The sequence below is a fragment of the Diabrotica undecimpunctata genome, chromosome 2 (assembly GCF_040954645.1).
Source record: "Diabrotica undecimpunctata isolate CICGRU chromosome 2, icDiaUnde3, whole genome shotgun sequence".
Taxonomy (NCBI): domain Eukaryota; kingdom Metazoa; phylum Arthropoda; class Insecta; order Coleoptera; family Chrysomelidae; genus Diabrotica; species Diabrotica undecimpunctata.
Window position 1 is genome coordinate 49458323 of NC_092804.1, and position 21647 is coordinate 49479969.

The window sequence follows — 21647 nt, forward strand, 5'->3', positions numbered from 1 at the left end:
AGTTTATATTGACAGTAATATAAATACTCGTTTGACTATATGCAAGAGGAATTATCGAGTTGGTCATTACGCAAATCAGCCGCGGCTGAACATGAGACAACTACCGAATAATATTCAAAGAAACATAGATGGGTAATATAACATTACTATCCACGGATGTTCAGAAAAGCTATGGAAATCAAAAAAACACCCAATTAATGTTAATCGTAAAGAAGAGGGTTTGAGTGTAAACAGTATGTACCACTTAATTCAACAAAATTCAAAAAATTCTCTCCAGGTGCACCGAACATTTCACTATTGATTTGGACCAACCGATAAATTCCGAAAAACACAAATCTTTTATGTTGCTAGTTCTACCGTTTTGCAATAATCTACTGTTTTTGTTTGGTACTACCGTTTAGGTACTATACCTGATATCGTTTTCTTTCTCCCCAACTTAAAGCTATCAAAACCTACCCTAAAAACTCTTATATGTTGGTTTAAATTATTTTAAGTATTTATAAGCTATTTATTAAATCTTAGTTATTGTAGGTTAGGGTTTAAGTGATCTAATAGTACTAGAAATAATCTATGCAGAAAATATTCTGGATTTTCCGTCAAAATACCAATTATAAACATGTAGTATTATTTTAGTTCTGACGATGATTTGAATATATCAGATTCTGTTGCTGGAATATCAATTAAGCCAAAAGTAAAAAACAGAAAATAAAGTCAGCAATATTAAAAAGAATGGGAGAAAGAATTTAAAAATTGGCTAAATGTTAGTAATTCAAGAACATAAGCCTACTAGTACAATGTGTGGAACGAAACTATTAGTGTTAACTCCTGAAAGTGACCCGTTGTAAGGGATCAGGCTGGTAAAGCGAACAAGCAAAAATTCTAAAAGCCTAATAAGCAGCAAACTCTCACCTCTTTCAACAAAAAAAAGCCTCTACTAACTTGAACACATCTCTAATAAATCTAATTATTGTATTTTAACATGCATAGTGGAATATATTTTGCTTTTTAGAGTCGTTATCGAGCCATATGTGGCCTAGGTCAGATAAAGTTCACATTAAGCTGATTAAACGTATACATAAGGACACTTTGATGATTTCGAGGCTTTCGCAATGGCTTTAGAACAAGAGATGCTCTATATAATTTTACCAATCTTGCTCAAAAATGTTAAAGCCAACAAAAAGGTTTTTACGTCGCTTTTATAGGCTGTGGTGTGTATATAAAGATTGGATAAAAATAAGAATGGAATGGAATGTAATGGAATGTCTAAAACAATAAAGACTATACAAAAATGATATTAACATAATGACAAATGTTTATTGGAACCAACAGGTTATAATAACATTAGATGGAAATAAGAAAACAGATAAGCAGAGAAGTGAGACAAGGCTGTACTTACATAATTAGGTACTCTTTAATATAATATATTCAGAATATTTATTTACACAAGCATTAAAAAACTGTACAGAGGGGATCAAGATCAATGGTAACCTATAAATACCATTCGTTATGCTAACAATAGTCATTATCGATCAAAATTAGAAATGTAGACGCTACTAAACACAATTCGTGATACTGGAAAACGGTTTAGTTTAAAAATAAATACAAAGAAAACAAAAAAACCATGATTATCAGTAAAAGGGGTAAAATCATAACAAGGATCGAGATAAAAAATAAAGATATTGACAAAGGATGACAATGATAAGTGGACAAAATAAAATTCTTGGGAGTTTAGATTACTGATTTAGATCTACTTATGATTTCTGATTTAGATCTTGGAAGATCTAAATCAGAAATCATAAAGTCAATCAAGAATAGAGCAATCGAGAGCAGTCTGTTTGAAGATAAGGAAATTTCTGAGTAACCAAAAACTTAATATGCAAATCCGATATCGAGTGGTAAAAAGTTATATTCACTATATTATTTTTATGGTGCCGAAGTTTAGGCTGTCAATGTAGACTTGCTGAGAAAGCTAGAAGATTTTGAGATGTAACTTGTTAGGAGACCTTTAATTGACAGATTATATTATGAATGAAATGGTGTTGAACAAATAAGTTTTTAAATTAGTAAGTATGCTTTTCTAATTACTTACCTATATCCAAAAGTCCTCTTTTCCCTAGATATCGTGGTAATACTGGGCTGTCTACTGCACTTCGAGGATGATATTTTTGTGCCTTTGTGAGTAGCGTTCTCACTTTTTGCTAAACACTTTGTATATTCGTTTTAGACCAATTTAAGATACCAAATACCAATTATTGTTGTTATCACATTAATAAGTGTTATTTGTCTAGTCACTTTATTAACTATTATGAGATCTGGTCTGTTATGTGTCGCTGGTTGGTCTATGAGCACAGTGCGTCCAGAGTATAGTTTGTAGTTGTCATTCTTAAGCATACGGTCAGGGACGTATTGATAATAAGGGAAATAGTTGGTCTGAAGAAGTCAATGCCCTTTCTTATACTCAGTTGCTGCAAATGCCTGGTAGATCCAAGTGATGTTGGATAGTTTTTTAGGCTTGACATCTATATCGGCTATATGTAAGGCTATACACACACAACAATTTTGGTTGAACCCAGCTCCAAGTGACATGTGTATTTCAATGGAACAGTGAGACCCACATGTCCGAAGATCAAACCGGTCCGAGTCCGTAATGCAGTGGTACCTATCTGAGTGGTACCTGATTTTAATGGTAGCTAGAAGAGCTTTTTTCCCTATGAATGACTGAATTTAATTTTTATATGACTTTGGACTTGTGTCCCAAAATGTGCATTTCGGATAGTGAGTCATCGACCAAAGACCCGGATTGTGTGTGCTTGGTCACTCAGCCGCCGAATTCGCAAAATAATTTTTGTTCTCCTCATCAGCTTAGTGCCCTAAGAGTCTGGCCATCGAGCCCACGTTTGTCGGTACGTGACCTCGATTGATAGTTGAAAATCACCTGTGCTTTTTTGTCCATTGTTTTCAGGATTCTCTTTTGTTCTGACTCCCTAAATACGTACCATAATGGAACGTACTTAGGTGCCCCCAGCCGAGGCGTATGTTAGTGTTAGTAAAATTATACAGTTTGCCCTCCTAATCTTTTGTTTTGAATCTTACTCTTCCGACCAATTCATGATGAAAGTTGACTTCTAATTATTTTAGCGTTCTTCCCGTTCTAACCGTTCATTTTACTTGTTCTGTGAAGGTTAGCTTTTTGTCCAACGTTACTCCTAAATATTTGGCTTGATTTGACCATTCGATTTGCGTATCGAATAGGGATAGAACCTCATTTGGTCCGCCTCTTCTTTTTTGGTACGTGGCGGCCTATGTCTTATCAGGATTGACAGCTTTCTTCGACTGTACACACCACTCTTGTAGTTAAGTGCCCTTTGTAGGTGTCTTGTTGCTAGATCTGGGTTGGTACTGCTAGCAGTTATCTCTGTATCGTCTGCGTATAGATTTAGCAAAGATCTGGGTTCGGTTGGGGTGTCTGCTTTGTGTATAGTGTTCCCTGTGGCACAGCAGCCTACATGACTCCAGCTTCGGACAATGTTATCCCTATCCGAACTCTGAACCTCCTGTGGGCCAGGTATGAAGAGAGAAGACATGTTATTGCCTCACTATAATCGAATGCTTTACTGACATCTAGAACGACGGCTGCTTTATATTCCTTCTCATTGAACCATTTCGTGGTATATTCTGCTAGATGCAGTACCTGAAGTTGGCTGAGTGTTCGGATCTGAATCCGAACTGTGTTTTAAGTATTGTTCCGATTTCTTCTGATCCTTCTTTTACCCTAATTCTGCAGAAATGTGCTGTTTTCCCTGGTTTTTTGATCATTACTACGTGAGCTTCCTTCCATCTGACAGGAAAATGCCTTAGGATGTTAATTAAATTTGTTATGTATACTAATGCTTTTGCTGGCAGATTTTTCAGAGCTCTATTCGTAGTATGGTCTGGTCCTGGAGCTTCTTTGGCGTTAGTAGGCTTGATCAACTATCTGACCTCTTCAGAGGAGGTGTGGGTAATATATATGCTGCCCCTTCTTCTTTTTATTGCCCTGTACCTTCTTTCCACTTATTCTGTGAAGTCTAGAGCTTCATCGGGATGATAATTTTTCCTACATTCTCTTTCTAGCGTATTTTTCATAACTTCCGCTTTGTCTTTTTCTGCGTATATAATTCCATTTTCTCCATGTAAGGGTAAAATTGTTATTATCTTTTCTTAGTATTTTAGATAGCTTCCAGAATTTAGATTTATTTGGGTTTATTTATAAGGCTATATAATATATTTATTTAAATTTAATTATATAAATAGGACTAAATACATTGCAACAACAATGCCAAACCATTTAAACAGTCGATGCAAGCAGTTAATAGTACATTTAATAAACGCAGCATCCACTATTATATTACTATGATCCAATGAAATTTAAAATCTAATGTCAGTGGTATTCTAATAAACTCTAATTAATTTTAGCTTATTCTGACAGATACGCCAATCAAAATAGGCCAATAAGGTAAATATGATGTAAAGTGAAAATTATTTAATTCCAAGTGCAATTAATATAAATTTTGAGAAAATACTTAAAAATGTCAATGTCATGTAAAAGTAGGCTGGTATCATATTAACAGCTTTCAAACATTAATTAGAATTAATATCAAAATTTCAGTGTTTAAAACTAAAACAGTATACTTACTGATGAAAAAATGTGTGAAGAAAATTGGACGAAAATCATCATTCCTAGCGGCACTGTCGATCCTAACAAAAATGCTGTCATCGAAATTCCAGTTAACTTAAAAGGATCACATGTGGTGGTGGCAAAAAGTACAGTGAGTATAAAATTTAAACGTATATATCACAAAACGTCTATATCACGAAATTTAACGACTAATTTTTTTTTCCAATAAGCTTTATATATGCTCGGTTAAGATATGTTTCTGCTACGTTTATCGACTCTTGGTCTCCATTCAACTAGTTTGCGAGACCATCTTCCCTCCTTCATTCTGGCAACGTGTCCAGCCCATTTCCATTTTAAGTTACAGCTTCTTTCAATGACGTCTAAGATCTTCGTTTCTAATCCTGTCTCGCAGAGTGGCCCCAATCATTGATTGCTCCATTCTTCTCTGCGCTACTCTTAGTTTTTGTGCGTTTTTGTGAGCGATATGTTTCTGCACCATAGGTCATCACCGGTAGCACGCATTGGTCGAAAACTTTTTTCTTCATATTAGTTGGGATGTCACTCTTAAAAACGTTCCTTAGAGCTCCCTATGCTGCCCATCCTTGTATTATTCTTCTGGATACTTCGGTTGTTTGATTGTCCTTACTTATCTTAATTTCGTGACTCAGATATATATATTTGTCTACCAGTTCTATTTCTTCATTTTATATTTCAAGGTGTTTACTTGGTACTTAGTTCGTCATATATTTTGTTTTTGCTATGTTCATTTTTAAACCTATTTTATGACAGGCTGTACTAAGTTCTTTCAACATTTTATTTGTTTGTCCCAAACCGTCTGCAATCAGGACTATATCGTCTGCGTAGCTTAGGTGGTGTAGCATCTCTCCGTCCACATTTATTTCTTTGTCACCCCATTCGAGGATTTTGATCGCTTTTTCTAGAGCCGATATGAAAAGTTTAGGAGACAACGTATCACTTTGTCGGATACCTCTTTGGATTTTTATTTGATTGCTGTTAGCGTGTAGTTGTATCGAGCTTGTCGCATTTTTATATATATTACATATTAGCCTCGAATATCGGCTATCAATGCGGCTCTCGTTTAGTGCTTCTATAACACTGTCGAGTTCTACTGAGTCGAATGCTTTGTGGAAATCTACGAATGTTAAATCTAAGGGCTTATTATATTCTATAGATTTTTCGATGAGTTGTTTTATTGTTTGGAGGTGATCGTTGATTCCAAAGTTTGCTCTGAATCCAGCTTGTTCTCTACTTTGATATAGGTCTAATTTCTTGTCTAATCTTGTGGTGATTACTCTCGTGAAAAGTTTATAAAGATGGTTTAACAGACTGATTGGTTGGTAATTTTCCAGATCGGTTTTTTCTCCTTTTTTTTGCAGAAACATTGTTTTGGCTCTATTGGGTCTTTTTTCCATTTAGATGGTATGGAGATCTTTTATTTTCCTCATTAGAGGTTCACCGCCAGTCTTAACAGCCTCGATCACAATTCCATCGTCTCCTGGTGATTTATTGGATTTCATTTTATTCATCGCTTGTCTAATTTTACTGAGAGTTATTTCTGGCATGAGTTCAGAGCCTTGATTTAATATTGTCTTGCTTATTGCATCTTTTAGATGTGTTTGGTTCATCCGTCTGCTTTTATAAAGTTCTCCATAGAAGTCTATACTACTTTTAACATACTATTGTTAAAAGCTCCACTCTATTTGTTGTTATTTCTCCCTTTTTGTTTTTTAATTTAATGATCTGACTTTTTCCATTATTTAGTTTTCTTCGCAGACTTTTTAGGCCTTTATTATTTCCTATGGTTTGTTCGATCTTTAGTGTATTGTACTTTCTTAAGTCTCTTCTCACACACGAAGAGATTAACATTTTCACAACCAGAGGGCACAAGAAGCAGAGGACGACCACGAATGAGATGGATTGATGATGTGGAAGAAGACCTACAGATTCTAGGGGTTAGAAGATGGAGGGAAGTTGCCAGGAATCGACAGGAGTGGCGACTTCTTTGTGAGCAGGCCAAGATCCACAACGGATTGTCGAGCAACTTATGATGATGATGATGATCTGACTTTTTCCATTATTTAGTTTTCTTCGCAGACTTTTTAGGCCTTTATTATTTCCTATGGTTTGTTCGATCTTTAGTGTATTGTACTTTCTTAAGTCTCTTCTTATTGCTATCTTGACTTCTCTGTTTATATTTCTCTTTTGCTCTCCATTTAGATCATTTGTTTCTGAAATAAGATTTCTTTGTTTCATTAAATTCCTGGTGTCAGTACTAAATTTTTCTTCATTTTTATTTCTGGGACAGTGTTTTCTCATGCTTTCTCCAATGGCTTGCGTAATATGTTCGTTTAGTGCATCTATGTTTTCGTTGAGAGTTATGTCTGTGTTGTTTCTCAGTTTGGTTTCAATGTCGCTTTGATATTCTTTAATATCTCTAGGTTGGGTCCATATTGTTATTGGTTTCGTATTTACTAATTTGCGTCTCTCTTGTTTTGTGCTTATTTTAACTTCTGCTCTTACCATTCTATGGTCGCTACCAGTGTTGAATGCGTTTAGGACCGTTAGGTCTTGGATTATTTCTTTTTTGTTTGTAATTATGAAGTCAATTTCGTTTTTTGTTTTATTATCTGGGCTTGCCCAGGTCCATCTTCTATGTGGTTTCTTATAGAAAAAGCTATTCATTAGGACTAGATTAATTTGAAGTAGAAAAAAAATTAAGGTCTGTCCTCTTTCATTCCTTCCATTTAGTGGAAATTGTCCAAGTGATGTTTCTTCTGGACATGCTTTGATTCCTGTTTTCGCATTGAAATCACCACATATTATCACGTATTGTGTGGGTACGTCGTTTAGGGCTATTGAGATATCGTCGTAGAATTCTATGACTTTTTCATCTGAATGGGTTGTTGTTGGTGCATAGACTTGAATTATTTTGATGCTGTATCTTTTATTAAGTTGTAATGTTAAGTAGACAACTCTGTTCGATATTCCCTTAATAGATGTAATTTTATCGCTATGCTTTCTATGTATAAAAAACCCAATGCGTCCCTCTGATGTTTCTTCATTACCCATACTGTAGAAAAGATGCCCTGTACTTCGGGTCTTCAGACTTTCTCCTTTCCTTCTCACTTCGCTGACTCCTATTATGTCTTATTTGATATTTGACATTTCACTGTCCATCTCTGTAAGTCTTTCTTCTGACAACAGACTTCTCGCATTGTAGGTAGCAATATGCATCAATATGTGTTTTTTGGATTTTGTCGTTTGCGAATTTTTGCCTCCCCCAGAATCCTTGGGGCAGACCTTATGAGGTGTGGGACTTACCATTACTGATCTACCCACCTGGGGTTCACTATTCACGATTCGTTTGAAATTCGCCATGACGGGGGTAAATTTAACAATTAAAACACCGCGCTTGCCTTGCGTGTTGGTGAGTTTCTAAATCAGCCGCCCAATCTGGGTCAGACGCTGTTTGCAGCCGCCCATTCTGGATCAGACGCTGCATGTTTGGTTTGATTCCATAGTAACCCTAAAATCGAGGGTTGCCACTTCCGCCATCCATACCGTACCGAAGCTCCGCTTCTCCGCCGTGGCTGCCGTTGTGGACTTTATCCGGAACCCTGGACAAGGGACCCTAAACAGGTACTAGTTTCCCGGGTCAGGAAACCCCCGGAATCTGCGGAGGGCAGGGATTAATTTAATTTTCCTGATAGGACTATCTTCAAGAGTTTAAAGAGTTTCTACCCGCTACCCTACCGAAGACCACCAACACGATGGCAAGACGACTTACGAAAGACAACAAAAAACTGGATACAGCAAGCACAAGATAGAACACTTTGGAGACAAACAGGGGATGCCTATGTCCAGCAGTGGATTGAGAGGGGCTGATGATGATGAAGATATATTTGAAAACTAGTGATAAGTAAGGGTAGATCGAACAGAAAACAAAAATCGTTAAAAAGGCATCTTACAATACTGAATATCTTTTTTTTTTCACTTTGTTATTTTAAAAAATAACTAATATAAGGATTTGATGAAGAAAATATATAGAAAAGTCCCTAATAGGGTACAAGTATACAAAAGAACGGTAACAGTTAAATTAAAGACGTGAAGACAGGTACGAATAATATCTCCGAAATTGTTAAATTGATCGTTGGAGGGTATTTTCAAAAAACTGTACTAGAAGGAATAATGCATTAAAATAAATATACAATGTAACCTCTCTATATTAATTATCAAATTCAAACTGATCGTCTCTGTTGTGTAATGGACACAGTAAACTGATATTCCATTCATCAGGTATTTGTTCTTCTTCCTATATTCCTCTTGCTATAATTTTGCGGTTGTTGTTTGTTAAGTCTTCTCCATGTTTGTAGAGTTCTTTGGAAATTTCGTCATTTCTTTAGTTTCTGGATTGCCTTTTAAAAGGTATGCATGCAAGACGTATTCCAAATAAAAAGCACTTTCCACCACAGTCAACAGTTCTCGGCCTACTCTAGCGCATCGCAGCACCTTCCATTGGTAACTCGGCCCATACACGATATTTTAAGTAATCTTCTTAAAATCTACATTTCGCATGTTTTAATTTATTGATTTTAATTTTATTGGCCATGTCTCTGCACCGTACATTCTTATTGGCTATACATAACACTTAACCACACGAAGTCTAAGATTTAAAGGTACCTCTGAACAAATGGAGTATTTCTTGAACTTAATAAAAGCTGCCTTAGCCATACTTTCTCTTACTTGAATTTCCTCATTACAATCTCACTTGCTTGATAGAGTGCATGCAAGATACTTAAATTTCAACACCTTCAATTTGTTGATCGTCTATGAGAAGGTGTGCGTTCTGTCTGCTAATAATTATAAATTTAGTGCTTGTAGATCTTCTATCTTATTTGTTAAAATACCTAAGTAAATGTGTCATCCGCGTAACGCAGATTGACGAATTATGACCTTCCTCCCCTTCAGGTGCTTTGTCCGTCTTCAGAACTTCGCCATCATCATGTTTACAATTTCCTGAAACATTTCTCTATCAATCGACCAATCCATCTCTTTTCCCCACTTTTCCTTGTACTATAAGGCGAAGTAGATGGTATTTGGGTCCTCTAATTATATGGCTGAAGTATTCTGTTTTTCTCCTCTTTATGATTTTTATGATCAGACGTTCTGAATTTATCATTTTAAGAACATCTTTATTGGAAATGTGCAAAATCCACGATATTTTTAGAATCCGTCGATAGCACCACAATTCGAATGCTTCTAATTTGTTAAGCATTGTAGTTTTTAATGTTCATGTGTCACAACCATATAATAGGATAGACGACACAACATTTCAGGACCTTTCACATTTAATCAGCTGCCAAGGTATTTAAAATAGTTTATGCGTTCTATTTCCTCTCCATTACGCGAAAGCGGGCCTTGATCTATATTAATATTTCCCACCGCCATCCACTTGGTCATTGAAATGTTGATTTTAAGGCCTCTCCGATAAGTTGCTTCAGTGACTAGATTTACTAATGTCTGGAGATCTTGCAAATTTTCGGCAAGAACGGCTGTATCATCAGCGTATCTGATATTGTTGATTACTTCTCCGCCTAGTCTTATTTACTGTTGTCTGTTATCCAAAGCCTCCCTAAAAATTTCTTCAAAGCCTAGATTAAAATGACTGGCTGACAAAACACTACTCTGTCGTCCACGTGTATCACAAATTTTTAATAGAGTCTACTGGATCGTAATCTAAGTATTTTAGCAGTCTTATATCGTAGTGGTCAAGTCCTGCTGCCCGCAGGCAACCTAATAGTGTGTAAAGTTGTACTTGGTCAAATGCCTTTTCGAAATCGATGAAACAAACATAAACGTTCCTTCGGAACCCACAGTTTTTTTGTAAGAGAATGCGCATACAAAATAGTGCCTAGTCTAGTTCTAGACCATTTCTAAATCCAAATTGCTTACTACCCATTCTACTTTCGCACAGAAGAAATACTTGGCTTTGTATAATTGGTAAAAGTATCATAAGTGTGCGGCTCATGAAACTGATTAGTCTAAAATAGCTGCGTTTAGTGGGCCTGCCTTTCCACTAAGCTGTAAATTATGACCACATTTACTTTAATTACATACTGTAGCTTTTCTAGAGCTATTTAAAATACTTGCCCTACGCATATGTTAAAAAGCATCGGTAACAAATACATCCCTGTCTAACACCTTTCAATATTTTTACATACTCTTGTGGATAATGATTTATTGATTTTAAGTTCGGACATCTGGTTCCAACAGAGAGGTTTAATAATTCGAATGTCTTTCTCGTCGACACCTGCGCCATGTATAATAAGATAAGAGACTATGGCGTACATTATCGAAAACCTTTTGGGAGTGGATGAAACAAATGCATACATCTTTTCTCTGATCGTAGCATTTTCGTAACAGGAGTTTCGTACAAAATAGTCCCTCCATAACTATTACTCATGAGAGTCTTTTATTTTTCTTATTAACTATTATATTTTCTTCTTTGTCCCTGCAAAGATTTATTGTCAGTTTAAATTATTTTTTTGCAATATTGATCTTTATATAAACGTTTTTTGTCTCATTCTGATTTCTTAAGGCTTCCAGTTCTCTAAGCATTTTAGTCTCAAACTTACTTTTATTTTTCTTGTGGACATTTTCTCCTCTCTTCTATTAAAATTTTAAATATTAAATATTAAAGAGTATTTTAAGGTGGTTGTGTTTTTCTATGTTGCTAAGTCTGTATACGTGGTTTATCATTCTTGCGGCTTGCTTATATTCTGCGTTAAACCAACTAGTGCTTTTAAACAACTATACTCTTACTATTATCTGATTTACTTTACTTTTACGGTTCCTTTACATGTATCTCATTCCTGTTTTATTTTTGACTGGCGCTTTATATCCATGGTGGTTATGAGGTCATTAATCTGCTGCTGGCATCTTTCTACCGTTTGTTGATCTTTAAGGAGGCACGTTCTGTATTGCTTCGCTCTGACACCTTTCATATTCTTTGAAAGTGATATTCTTGTGTATGTAGTTTCACTTGTGAAACAACAGAAGTGAATACTTCTGTTGTTTTTGTTAATATTTTTTGTAATAACAGCAGTTCTTTACAATTTAAAAATCCTAATTGTTTTTTAATTTTGATTAATGATTTTAGTAATATTTAAAATTTGTTAAATATTATATAGAATTTATTCATCATTTATATTTTCAATATTATCTTGTATTTATGTTTCATACTTCATTTTGATTATTATGACATTTAATTTTATTTAGTTTTAATTAATTTTATTTAATTTTAATTAATTTTATTTAATTATAATTACCTTTATTTAATTTTATCTAATTTTATTACCAAAAAAAGGCCGGCGAGCCTTGCATGGCAAGCTGTGTCATATTTTATCAATCTAACCCTTAGGGGGGGGTCAATAATAGTGTAAATTTTAAATTGCGACTGAATGCAATTTTTGGGTTAGCCGCCATCTTGAATTTAAATGAGAACTAAGGGCTGAAATTGTTAAAAATGCGATTTCCTACAGTTTCTTTTTTATAATTTTTTTAGTGTGGCCGATATGCGGTCGAACGAGAATTATCTCGTTTATTATTAACTTTACAACATGAATGTACATAAACAAAAATGGACAGAATTATTTTTTATACAACTTTGATTTCCTTCGTTTTTTGCAGAAATTAATATTTGAGGTCGTACGTATGCGGTAAAGCCGCAAGTGTAAGACCTTTCAGGGATTTGTTTTATAGAAATTATTTTTATTCAATATCTCGGCTATTTTCAACTTTTGGACAAAAATCGTAAGGACTTAAATTGTAGCAATTATGATATCCTACAATTTCTTCTTTGCAAATATTTTCGTGAGGTCGATATTTTCTGAGTTAAGGGGGAAAATAGTGACTAAATATAATTATGGAATTATAGAAAATGTTTAGTTCGTTGATGTTGTTTTTTGTAATGTCATGTTTTGTCTTTGAAAATACGTTCATTATTAAAAAATATTTTATTTTATTGCTTGTGGTTTTATTTTGATTATATTTATTGTTTGGTAACTCAGTAAGAACCTTACCACTTTTATTGTGGAATTCCTTACTTTATGAAATCTATTCATGAATGTAATTAACAAAAAACAAATGAAAAAAAAACACTTATTTTCAAATTCCAGTTAATATAGTGTGAAATTTGCTACCTTCGCCTTTTTTGTTTACTTCAGTTCTTTTCTGTTAATTTTCATACTTTATGAACCATCTGACAACGCTGCAAATGTTTACAATGATGACGTTAACGCAACTTTATTTGGCTTTCACTGTATATATAGTTTGTTATTAATTCACACATATTAATTACTATATCTACATTTCAGGCAGGAGATGGAGCTTATGCATCGGACGAAAATGGTTCACCACAAGGTTTGTATCTTCTTTCTTCTTTCATTACCCTGTTCGATTATCGACAACTTATACGTAATATTTGTCGGTAGATTCACATCTCAAATGGCTCCAATTTTTTCATTAGTGTGTAAGTAAGGGTCCAGCTCTCCATGCCATACAACAATGTGGAGAATATGTAGCAGCGTAATAATCTGATTAAGGTTTAATGTGATATCTCTATTAATGAGAATTTTCTTTAGTTTATAGAAGAGGGGTCTAATTTCTTCAATGCGGTTTGTATATTAACTAATATTGTTTTAGTATACGTTTAACTCAAGATTAGTTAGGTTGGTTATAGTTGGTTAAAACTATAAGTTTTGACTATTTTTTAACAGAATGTTATCTAGAAGCCTATTTAATTCCTATAATTGTATGTATCCCTTAGTTATGTTGCTTTTACTACGTAGATATGCCCTATTCTACCTTTAGTCTAATATATTAATTTTAATGGAAAGTATTTTTAATGGAAATTCGTTGATTGACTTGACTTCTATTTAGTGTTATTGTCATCCATCCTATTTCAATATAATTATATGAGATACATTATCTAATCTTATCTATCACCATTTTGTCGAATCTTGTAACCTGCAAATTCTCATTTAAATTTGACCATGACATATCTTTTACTTTTTTCACTTCCCTAACTTCTTTTCGATTTTTATATAACTATTCCTGACAAATATTAATACGCAGTATCAACCCAGCTTTTACGGCTGACAAACTGAACGCTATCAAACGCCATGTTTACATTAATGACTGTTTGTGAAGTGAGAAATAGAAAGAACTTCTATTTTTAATAGAAAATAACAAATCATGGCTCAGGAAATGTATATTGAGCCGAGAACCATAAGTCGCATTATCAAACAAGACTTGGGACTTGTTGCTTCCAAATGACAAACAGCACAACGCCTTACCGTTGCATTAAAATAAAATAGGAAACAAAAATCAAGACTCCTATTGTCGTTGTATGGTAAAGAGCGTTACATACAACGATAATATAAAGAAATATAAAGAAATCCTCTTTATATTTCTGAAAACTTTCACAGAAAATTTTACTGTGGAGAAAACTTGTCATATGACAATGGAATCGGGAGTTGTGATTGTGGCTGGTAATATGTAAATATGTCGAAGGAAATTTAGTACATGTATTCCGGATTGGTGGTCCCTATTCGCAAAAAGATATTGATGAAGTTAGTTTTAGCCCTAAAGATAAAAGTTCTTTCCCTATTCTTCTATCTAATGCGGGATAGTGGGAGATACATTGGATATTAAGAGTTTTTCACTTGGAGTAATTGGTCTACGGACTTAAATTTGTATATTGTTTACAGTGATAAAACCTCCATTGTTTGAAAAAAAATCATCTACGATTTGTTTGCTTAAGACATAGGATATTTTTGGACTAACTAGAGTGCCTATCGCTAACAAGTATTCTTCTAATTTGACATTATTGAGAGAATTGAAAACTATTGTTTTTAGTTTGGTTCTTGTTGTTTACTGGCTGCAGCTGAGTAAGATGAAGGTGGTTGTGAAGTGGATTGAGATAATTCATCGTTATTCTGAGTAATATAAAATTTCATTTTTAATCACCATTTGATTATCCTAAATACAGACCTGTTCCACTTCAGGTTTTGGTAGTTACCTTTTATGATAAATGTCGATAAATGGCTGGTATGTACTGTGTTTCTAAGATACTGTGATCACGGATTACTTTATTAATAATAAAATATATACTCACAAATCTTATTTCTTTGATGCACAATGAACTAACACCATTGCTAGTAAAACACTGTATGATGGTGCAATGTAAGAATTTTACGATTGTTATTACTACGTAATATTGTTGTAAATTTCGCAATTTGTCAGGATCGATTAAAAAAGCGTCTATGCTTATTCGATATCGGCACCGGACTCTCATATAGTTTGTTAATGTTTTACCAAATTACACAAAGATTTTTTTAGCAACAGTGGAAACTGAACTGGAAATAATGTCAGACAAGGAACGGGAAATGATAGAATCGATCCTAAGTTACGAAGAAGAAAGAGAAAGACTAGTGATAGCACCAGTTCGTCAAAGGTATCAACTAGTGGACCAAATGGAATACGTCGAAACAGGTGTAATTAGAAAAGATATTAGCGATTTTCAACATGCCCGACGTAAGCTAGTTTTTGATGTTCATGGTATAATTTCAACACTTCCTGATATAAATAAAGGTAACTTTTAGTATTTATAGATAAAGATAAAGACTTAAAAAAACTAAATAAAATGTATTTTTGACATTTTTTCGCCAGAGATAATCTCCTTATCGAAGTTTTGTCATTCATCATTGTTATTCTAATTTTAAATGCAGTTATGCTTAAAAAATAGGATCTAAGCGTGATCTTAGTGTAATTATATCTCAGAGTTGTTCATTAGTTGTAACTCTGTTTTGCTGACAACACTAAGTTTTGTCTTGAAGTGTTAAGCTTTAGCCCATATTTAACATATGTTTCAATCGCCCTGTCTATAAGTCATTGCAACTCTTTTTCATTGGATGCAATCTGTACCGTGTTGTCTGCATATCTGAGATTGTTGACATTAACCCCCTAGATATGAAACAGTAGAGGCGATAAAAAACTCCCCTGCCTCACTCCACGTCGTATATCCACTGCTTCCGTCGTATTCTGACCAGTTCGTATGTTTGCACATTGATGCCAAAACAAATTTTTGATAATACGAGGTCTTAGTCATCAATTCCCACCTGTTTCAAGTCACCTATCAGTTTGTCCTGGGTGATCCGGTCAAAGTCGATAAAACACATAATACTTCTTCTTCTTTTGGTGCCTATTCGTTTCTAATATTATCGATCATTCTGGCTATGATTATTTTATTAACTCATGCTTTAAATAGATTAGTTGTTGCTGTGGAGAACCATTTCCTCAGTTTTTTTAACCAGAATATTGTTCTCCCAATTCCTCGCTTTCCGAATACTTTGCCTTGAAGGATTATTTTCAGTAATCTATATTTAGTGCCGTTTCTCATTATCTGTCCGAGATATTCTAACTTTCCCCTGTTAATCGTATACATCACTTCTTTTTCTTTCCCCATTCTTCGTAGTACAGTCTCATTAGTTATCTTGTCCGTCCCTGATATCCTTAGGATTCTTCTGTATAGTTACGTCTCGAAGGCTCCAAGTTTTTTCTTCATCGCTTCAGTGAGTGTCCAGGATGCAACTCCGTAGTATATTATCGAGAAGATATAACATATATACTGGTTGTTCTATATTCCTACATCTTTGAACCAGGAACTGCAGACTGAATAATGCTTCTCTGGTTCCAAGGTTTTTTCTGAAACCAAACTGTTTCGCTTAGGTGTACTTCTATTTTGTTGAAAATTCTCGAGTGCAGTATTCTTAAGAAAATGTTAAGTACATGATTCGTTAGGCTAATAGTGCGATGATCGCTACATTGTTTAGCTTTTAATTTTTTCGGTATCATTACAAATGTTGACAGTAGCCAGTCTGTTTCGTCAGCCCTGTATCGTATATTTTATTGAAGAGGTTTAAAAGAGAATGTTTGCCTTTATCGTCGAGTAGTTTGTTTATTTCGCTGGGAATTTCATCTGGACCGGTTGCTTTCCTATTCTTTGATAGTTATCAATCAAAGAATAGGAATATATCTTGTTTATTTCATCGAATGTTATGTTTGGACCAGTCGATATATTTCCGATTTGTATTTCTATTCTTTCGTCATCAAACAATGTATGTATTCCTCAATGTATTCCCTACACCTCTTGATTAAAACAAAATTAATTGTACTTAAAATTTCATTTTTGACAAGCTAAAGTTTGACTTTACCACTCAGGAAATCTTTTTTAAAAACATTATTTAAGACTTTTGTTGAAAAGGGTGTAGTTAAAGAACGTAGTCAACTTTGGCGATTAGGTATACACTCTTTTCAACAAAATTCTTAAATAATCTTTTTGAGAACGATTGCCGTAGTGGAAATCAAAACGTCAAATTTTAGTTTGTCAAAAATGTAATTTTAATTAAAATCAATTGTGGCATAAATACAATATTATTTTGAAGCATTTTCTTGTGGCATTTTAAAGTAATTACTATTTAAATGGGAATAAGCCACAATTAAAGGTTAAAGTAAGTTTATTGACGTTTCAATTTCCACTTCGGAAATCGTTCTCAAAATACAAACATTAGTAAATTAAACACATTTTGTTTTTTGTTACCTGGTGAAAAATTCTGATTTCTGATTTCCGAAGTGGAAATTGAAACGTCAATAAACTTACTTTAACCTTTGTGGCTTATTCCCATTTAAATAGTAATTACTTTAAATACAATATATAAGTTAGGTTCCCTTTGTTTATATTTCTAAGTCATATTGTTAAGCTCGATTAAACAATGTTGTACATAAGGCAGCTTCTTGTTTCAACCGTTTGTGAAAATTTAGAATGAGTTCATCTGCCTTCCCGTTTTGCGTCTTTATGCTAATTTTGGTACTTCTCCTTGTGATGTTTATTAATTTTTTAAATGAAATTTTTAACTTTTCCAGTGCTATGATTAGTTCTTTCCTTTTAATCGAATCAAATGTCTGTCTGAAGTTTGCAATTTGTATTAATTTGCTTTGTCATTATTTGTTTTATTTTGTGTATAGCATCTATTATTGATTTTCCTTCGTCGTGTCATTATTTTATACGTGGCAGTCAGTATTGTTATTGCTCTATATCTTTTACAAATTTGTTGGTCTTCCTTCGTATGTATTGTTACTATCTGCCCTATTTCCCGTCCGCTGGCATCTTCCCTTCATTGCATATATTTTTCAATAATGTTAGTTTTCAATAGAGACAGACATATAGGGTTATTAAAAAGATACATGATCTTATTTATCCAGAAGATACCTAAGTTTGAAATGACGGTAGTTTATATTGACTGTTTGCAGATCTATCTCATACTGAGAGAGATTTATGTAAGGACGAACAGGTTTGAGAAGAAGGTTGTGAACAAATATATTTATATGCCTTGCTGGTAGACTAATCCAGAATTGTGTGACGCCATTAAAGGGTTACATAGGTCTTCGCCATTAAAGGGTTACATAATTCGTTTGTAATATGTTATTTGTTATATTGTTTATATAACAAAATACATGGTTACAACAGCAAATTTACTAAGATGTAAATTGGAGCTGGAAGGTCAGATAACAGAACAAGTGATGGAGTTTAAATATCTAGGCATCACATTATCTAGCTACGGAAAGCTCGAAACCGAAGTGGAAGATCAAGTGAATAGAGCAAATAGAGCCTTAGGCTGCCTAAATGAAACAATATGGAGAAATAAAAGAGACATGAGAACCCAGTTCTTGATGTTCTTCAAGAAATAGAAGAGTAGAATGGAATGATCATATAAGCCGAATGACAACAAATAGAGTAGTAAAGACGGCAAGAGACGGTTCCCCAATAGGAAGACGATCAGTAGGAAGACCACGAAAATGATGGAACGACAACTTACTGGAGGCACATTGAAAAACAGAGTCATGTCTATATAAAAAAAAAGAAGAAGAAGAAGTAATTTGTTTTTCAGTATGAAAGTATAGTACTTCAAGAGTGTTCACATCAAATTTGAAGTAAATTCGAGCCATATTACCGGAGTTGTAGAGATTTGAATACCGCGCGGTCGGTACGTGCGCTCTCAGTTTAAAAACTTTAATCGCGTTTTCCTCAAAACTTTTTTTCCGTGCGTCAGGCACGATTTCTCAAGAACGAATTGATCGATTTTGCTTAAACTTTGCATAGTTCAACTGTATATTATTGTTTCGTGATTGAATGAAGGAATTGAAAAAAAAATGAAGTTTAAAGTTTTTCATATAAAACAAGAACAATCGATTGAAAATTCCTTCATTTAATCACGAAACAATATTATAAAGATGAAGTGTGCAAAGTTTCAGCCAAATCTGTTCATTCGTTCTGAAGAAATCGTTCCTAAAGCACGGAAAAAAAAAGTTGCGAAAAAAACATGTTTAGAGGTTTTTTAGAGAAGCAAATAGATGCTCACAGTTCAGATTAATTAGCCTGATGAGCCATTTTCTGAAAATTTTACTCAAAATTGTACATCAACGAATAAACAGAGAATGCGAAAGAAACTTGAGCGACAATCAATTTGGATTTCGTATGGGGCTTGGTAGGCATTATTTGGCCTCCAAATATTACTACAAAAATGCCGAGATCAGCAAAAAGACGTGTTTCTCTGTTTTATCGACTACGAAAAAGCGTTTGATCGAGTAAAACACACAGAACTCATAGAAAACCTAACACAACATGGTATAGACCATAACACTGTAAAACTTATTAAAAAACTATATTGGGATCAAATGGCGTCGAACAAAATAGACAATCGTCTGACAGCAGAATTGCCAATAAAAAGAGGAGTTCGTCAGGGTTGTGTACTTTCTCCACTGTTATTCAATATATATTCCGAAAAGATCTTTCAAAATGCCATCGAAAATATTGAAAAAGGAATAAAAATCAACGGAGAATACGTAAACAACTTAAGATACGTAGACGACACCGTCATTATTGCGGACAGTGCTGAGAGTTTACAACGACTTTTGAATGTTATAACCAGAGAGGGAGATAGCTTGGGACTAAATATAAACACAAATAAAACAAAAACAATCGCTGTTACACGTGCACCAAATGTCGACATTAATATTTGTATCTATATATCTATCTTTGTATCAATCAGTTTTAAAACGTCTTGCGACGTTGTCCGATGCCTAATTTCCATGACATTCTATCATCCCATTGGCCCTCTCTAAGACCTCCTGCGCTCATCGCCTTCGTTACTCCCTCTACAAAATTTCTTTGGTCTTCCTCTCTTTCTGCGGTTTGGTGGTATCCATTGCATAATTTTTTTTTGGGAGTCTTGAGTTATCCATTCTCTGGAGGTGTCCGTACCATATTAGCTGTTTTCTTTCTATGTCTGTTGTTAGAGAGCCGTCAACCCCCATTCGCTGTTTATCTCATCATTACGTATTCTCTCTCTGCGTGACACTCCTACTGATCTTCCAAAAGCGTTCATTTCTACTGCCTCCAGTTTTCTTCTGTTGTTTTCGGTTATTCGCCAAGTTTCCGCTCCGTACAATAGACTGCTTTTAATAAGAGATTGGTAGATATTGTGTTTTCTTCTTTTTCCTATTTCATGACTCCACAGTACGCTGTTTAGACAACCTATTGTTTTTCTGGATTGTGTTATTCATATTGCTATACGAAGTGGAAACATGGGCTCTCGGAATTACACGTATGAGGCGTATAGAAGCCTTTGAGATGTGAGTTTTTCGAAGGATGCTGAAGATCTCTTGGACAGAGCACGTGACCAACAACGAGGTGCTAAGAAGAATGGGTACTGAGAGAGAACTCCTAAATATTGTAAAAAACAGAAAAACGAGTTATCTAGGACATATTTACAGAGCAGAAAAATACAACCTCCTACGACTTATAATGGAAGGGAAAGTGGAAGGAAGAAGAGGGTCCAGGAAGAAGAAAATGCGCCTGATTGAAGAATGGAAGAGACTGGACAGGCATGGACACACATTCGATACTAAGAACAGCTCAAGATAAAGAGCAATTTGCTGTAGTTATAGCCAACCTTCAGTAATGGAGAAGGTACCTTAAGAAGAAGAAGAGGTTTTTAAACTAAGAACACACTAAAGAAAATACACGCTAGAATAACGCAACTACTAAAATTATTGAAAAGAATAAAAACAAAAATAATTAAATAAATTCCAGAAAAGGCAAAACTATACGTATTATGTCCGCTGACATTTTGAATTCAGTTTTGAAGATTTTGAAGTTTTAAAAGTAAACTTTAAGTTTCAATTACAAAAAGTAAACAATAATCTGTTAATATTTGTATAACGAAGATTTTTATATTTTATATTTTTACATTGTTAGTTTAATATATTTTGTATATTAAAGTGCTGTGTTGAAGAACGACTTTTCTGGAAACGGTTTCTGAAACAACTGTAGTATTTTTTTAATTTTGTAATCGGCCTTTCGTTATTTCTTACATATATTTATGTTTCGTCATTTATATATTTATGTTTCTTCTTTTTTTTCTGATCTTTGTTAAATTGATCTTCCTAGCAATTTCTTTATTTACTATATTTATATATACTTTATTTTTTATTTTTAGTGTATACAATTTAAAAATATTAACAATATATTTTTTGTAGTGATGAGTAGATTTTAAACGTTGCTGGGTTAACTACGTGAAAAGAGATCATACTTATGTGCAGATTATGTAAAGAATATAAACGAAATTTGTAACAAAAAGCACTGGCCACATTTGAAAACTTAAATAATTAAATAATTGCAGCAAATATATTCTTAGTGTACTTATATAATCCGATATTTGTTTGTAGTAATTTTCAACAAATAAATTTTACTACCAATTTTTTGTTGATCTTTTTCTAAAAATAACATTATGCAAGATAAATACCACTATTTATAAAGGTAAATAGGAAAAGGTAAGACGCAAAAGAA

The 21647-nt window shown here is 33.9% G+C and overlaps 1 protein-coding gene across 2 annotated transcripts; it reads left to right on the forward strand.

Moving 5' to 3' along the window:
* The first annotated feature begins 4566 nt into the window (after positions 1 to 4566).
* Positions 4567 to 21440, forward strand: LOC140433302 (uncharacterized). Of its 2 annotated transcripts, none has more exons than XM_072521334.1 (4): positions 4567 to 4808; positions 13054 to 13099; positions 15086 to 15331; positions 21338 to 21440. In XM_072521334.1, exons 1-4 carry the CDS (start codon positions 4686 to 4688, stop codon positions 21352 to 21354), a joined length of 432 nt encoding a protein of 143 aa, XP_072377435.1. In that variant the 5' UTR covers positions 4567 to 4685; the 3' UTR covers positions 21355 to 21440. The 2 variants fall into 2 exon arrangements, with proteins under 2 accessions (XP_072377435.1, XP_072377434.1); XM_072521333.1 differs by having other exon boundaries at positions 4568 to 4808; positions 15080 to 15331.
* The last annotated feature ends 207 nt before the right edge of the window (positions 21441 to 21647 follow it).

What these genes read in the sequence shown, in the direction of transcription:
- LOC140433302 (XM_072521333.1), top strand. Translation starts at nt 4,686, where the DNA reads ATGTGTGAAGAAAATTGGACGAAAATCATCATTCCTAGCGGCACTGTC. An exon ending in TGGTGGTGGCAAAAAGTACA is followed by an intron (nt 4,809 to 13,053) that starts GTGAGTATAAAA and finishes TCTACATTTCAG; the next exon opens with GCAGGAGATGGAGCTTATGC. An exon ending in CGAAAATGGTTCACCACAAG is followed by an intron (nt 13,100 to 15,079) that starts GTTTGTATCTTC and finishes AGATTTTTTTAG; the next exon opens with CAACAGTGGAAACTGAACTG.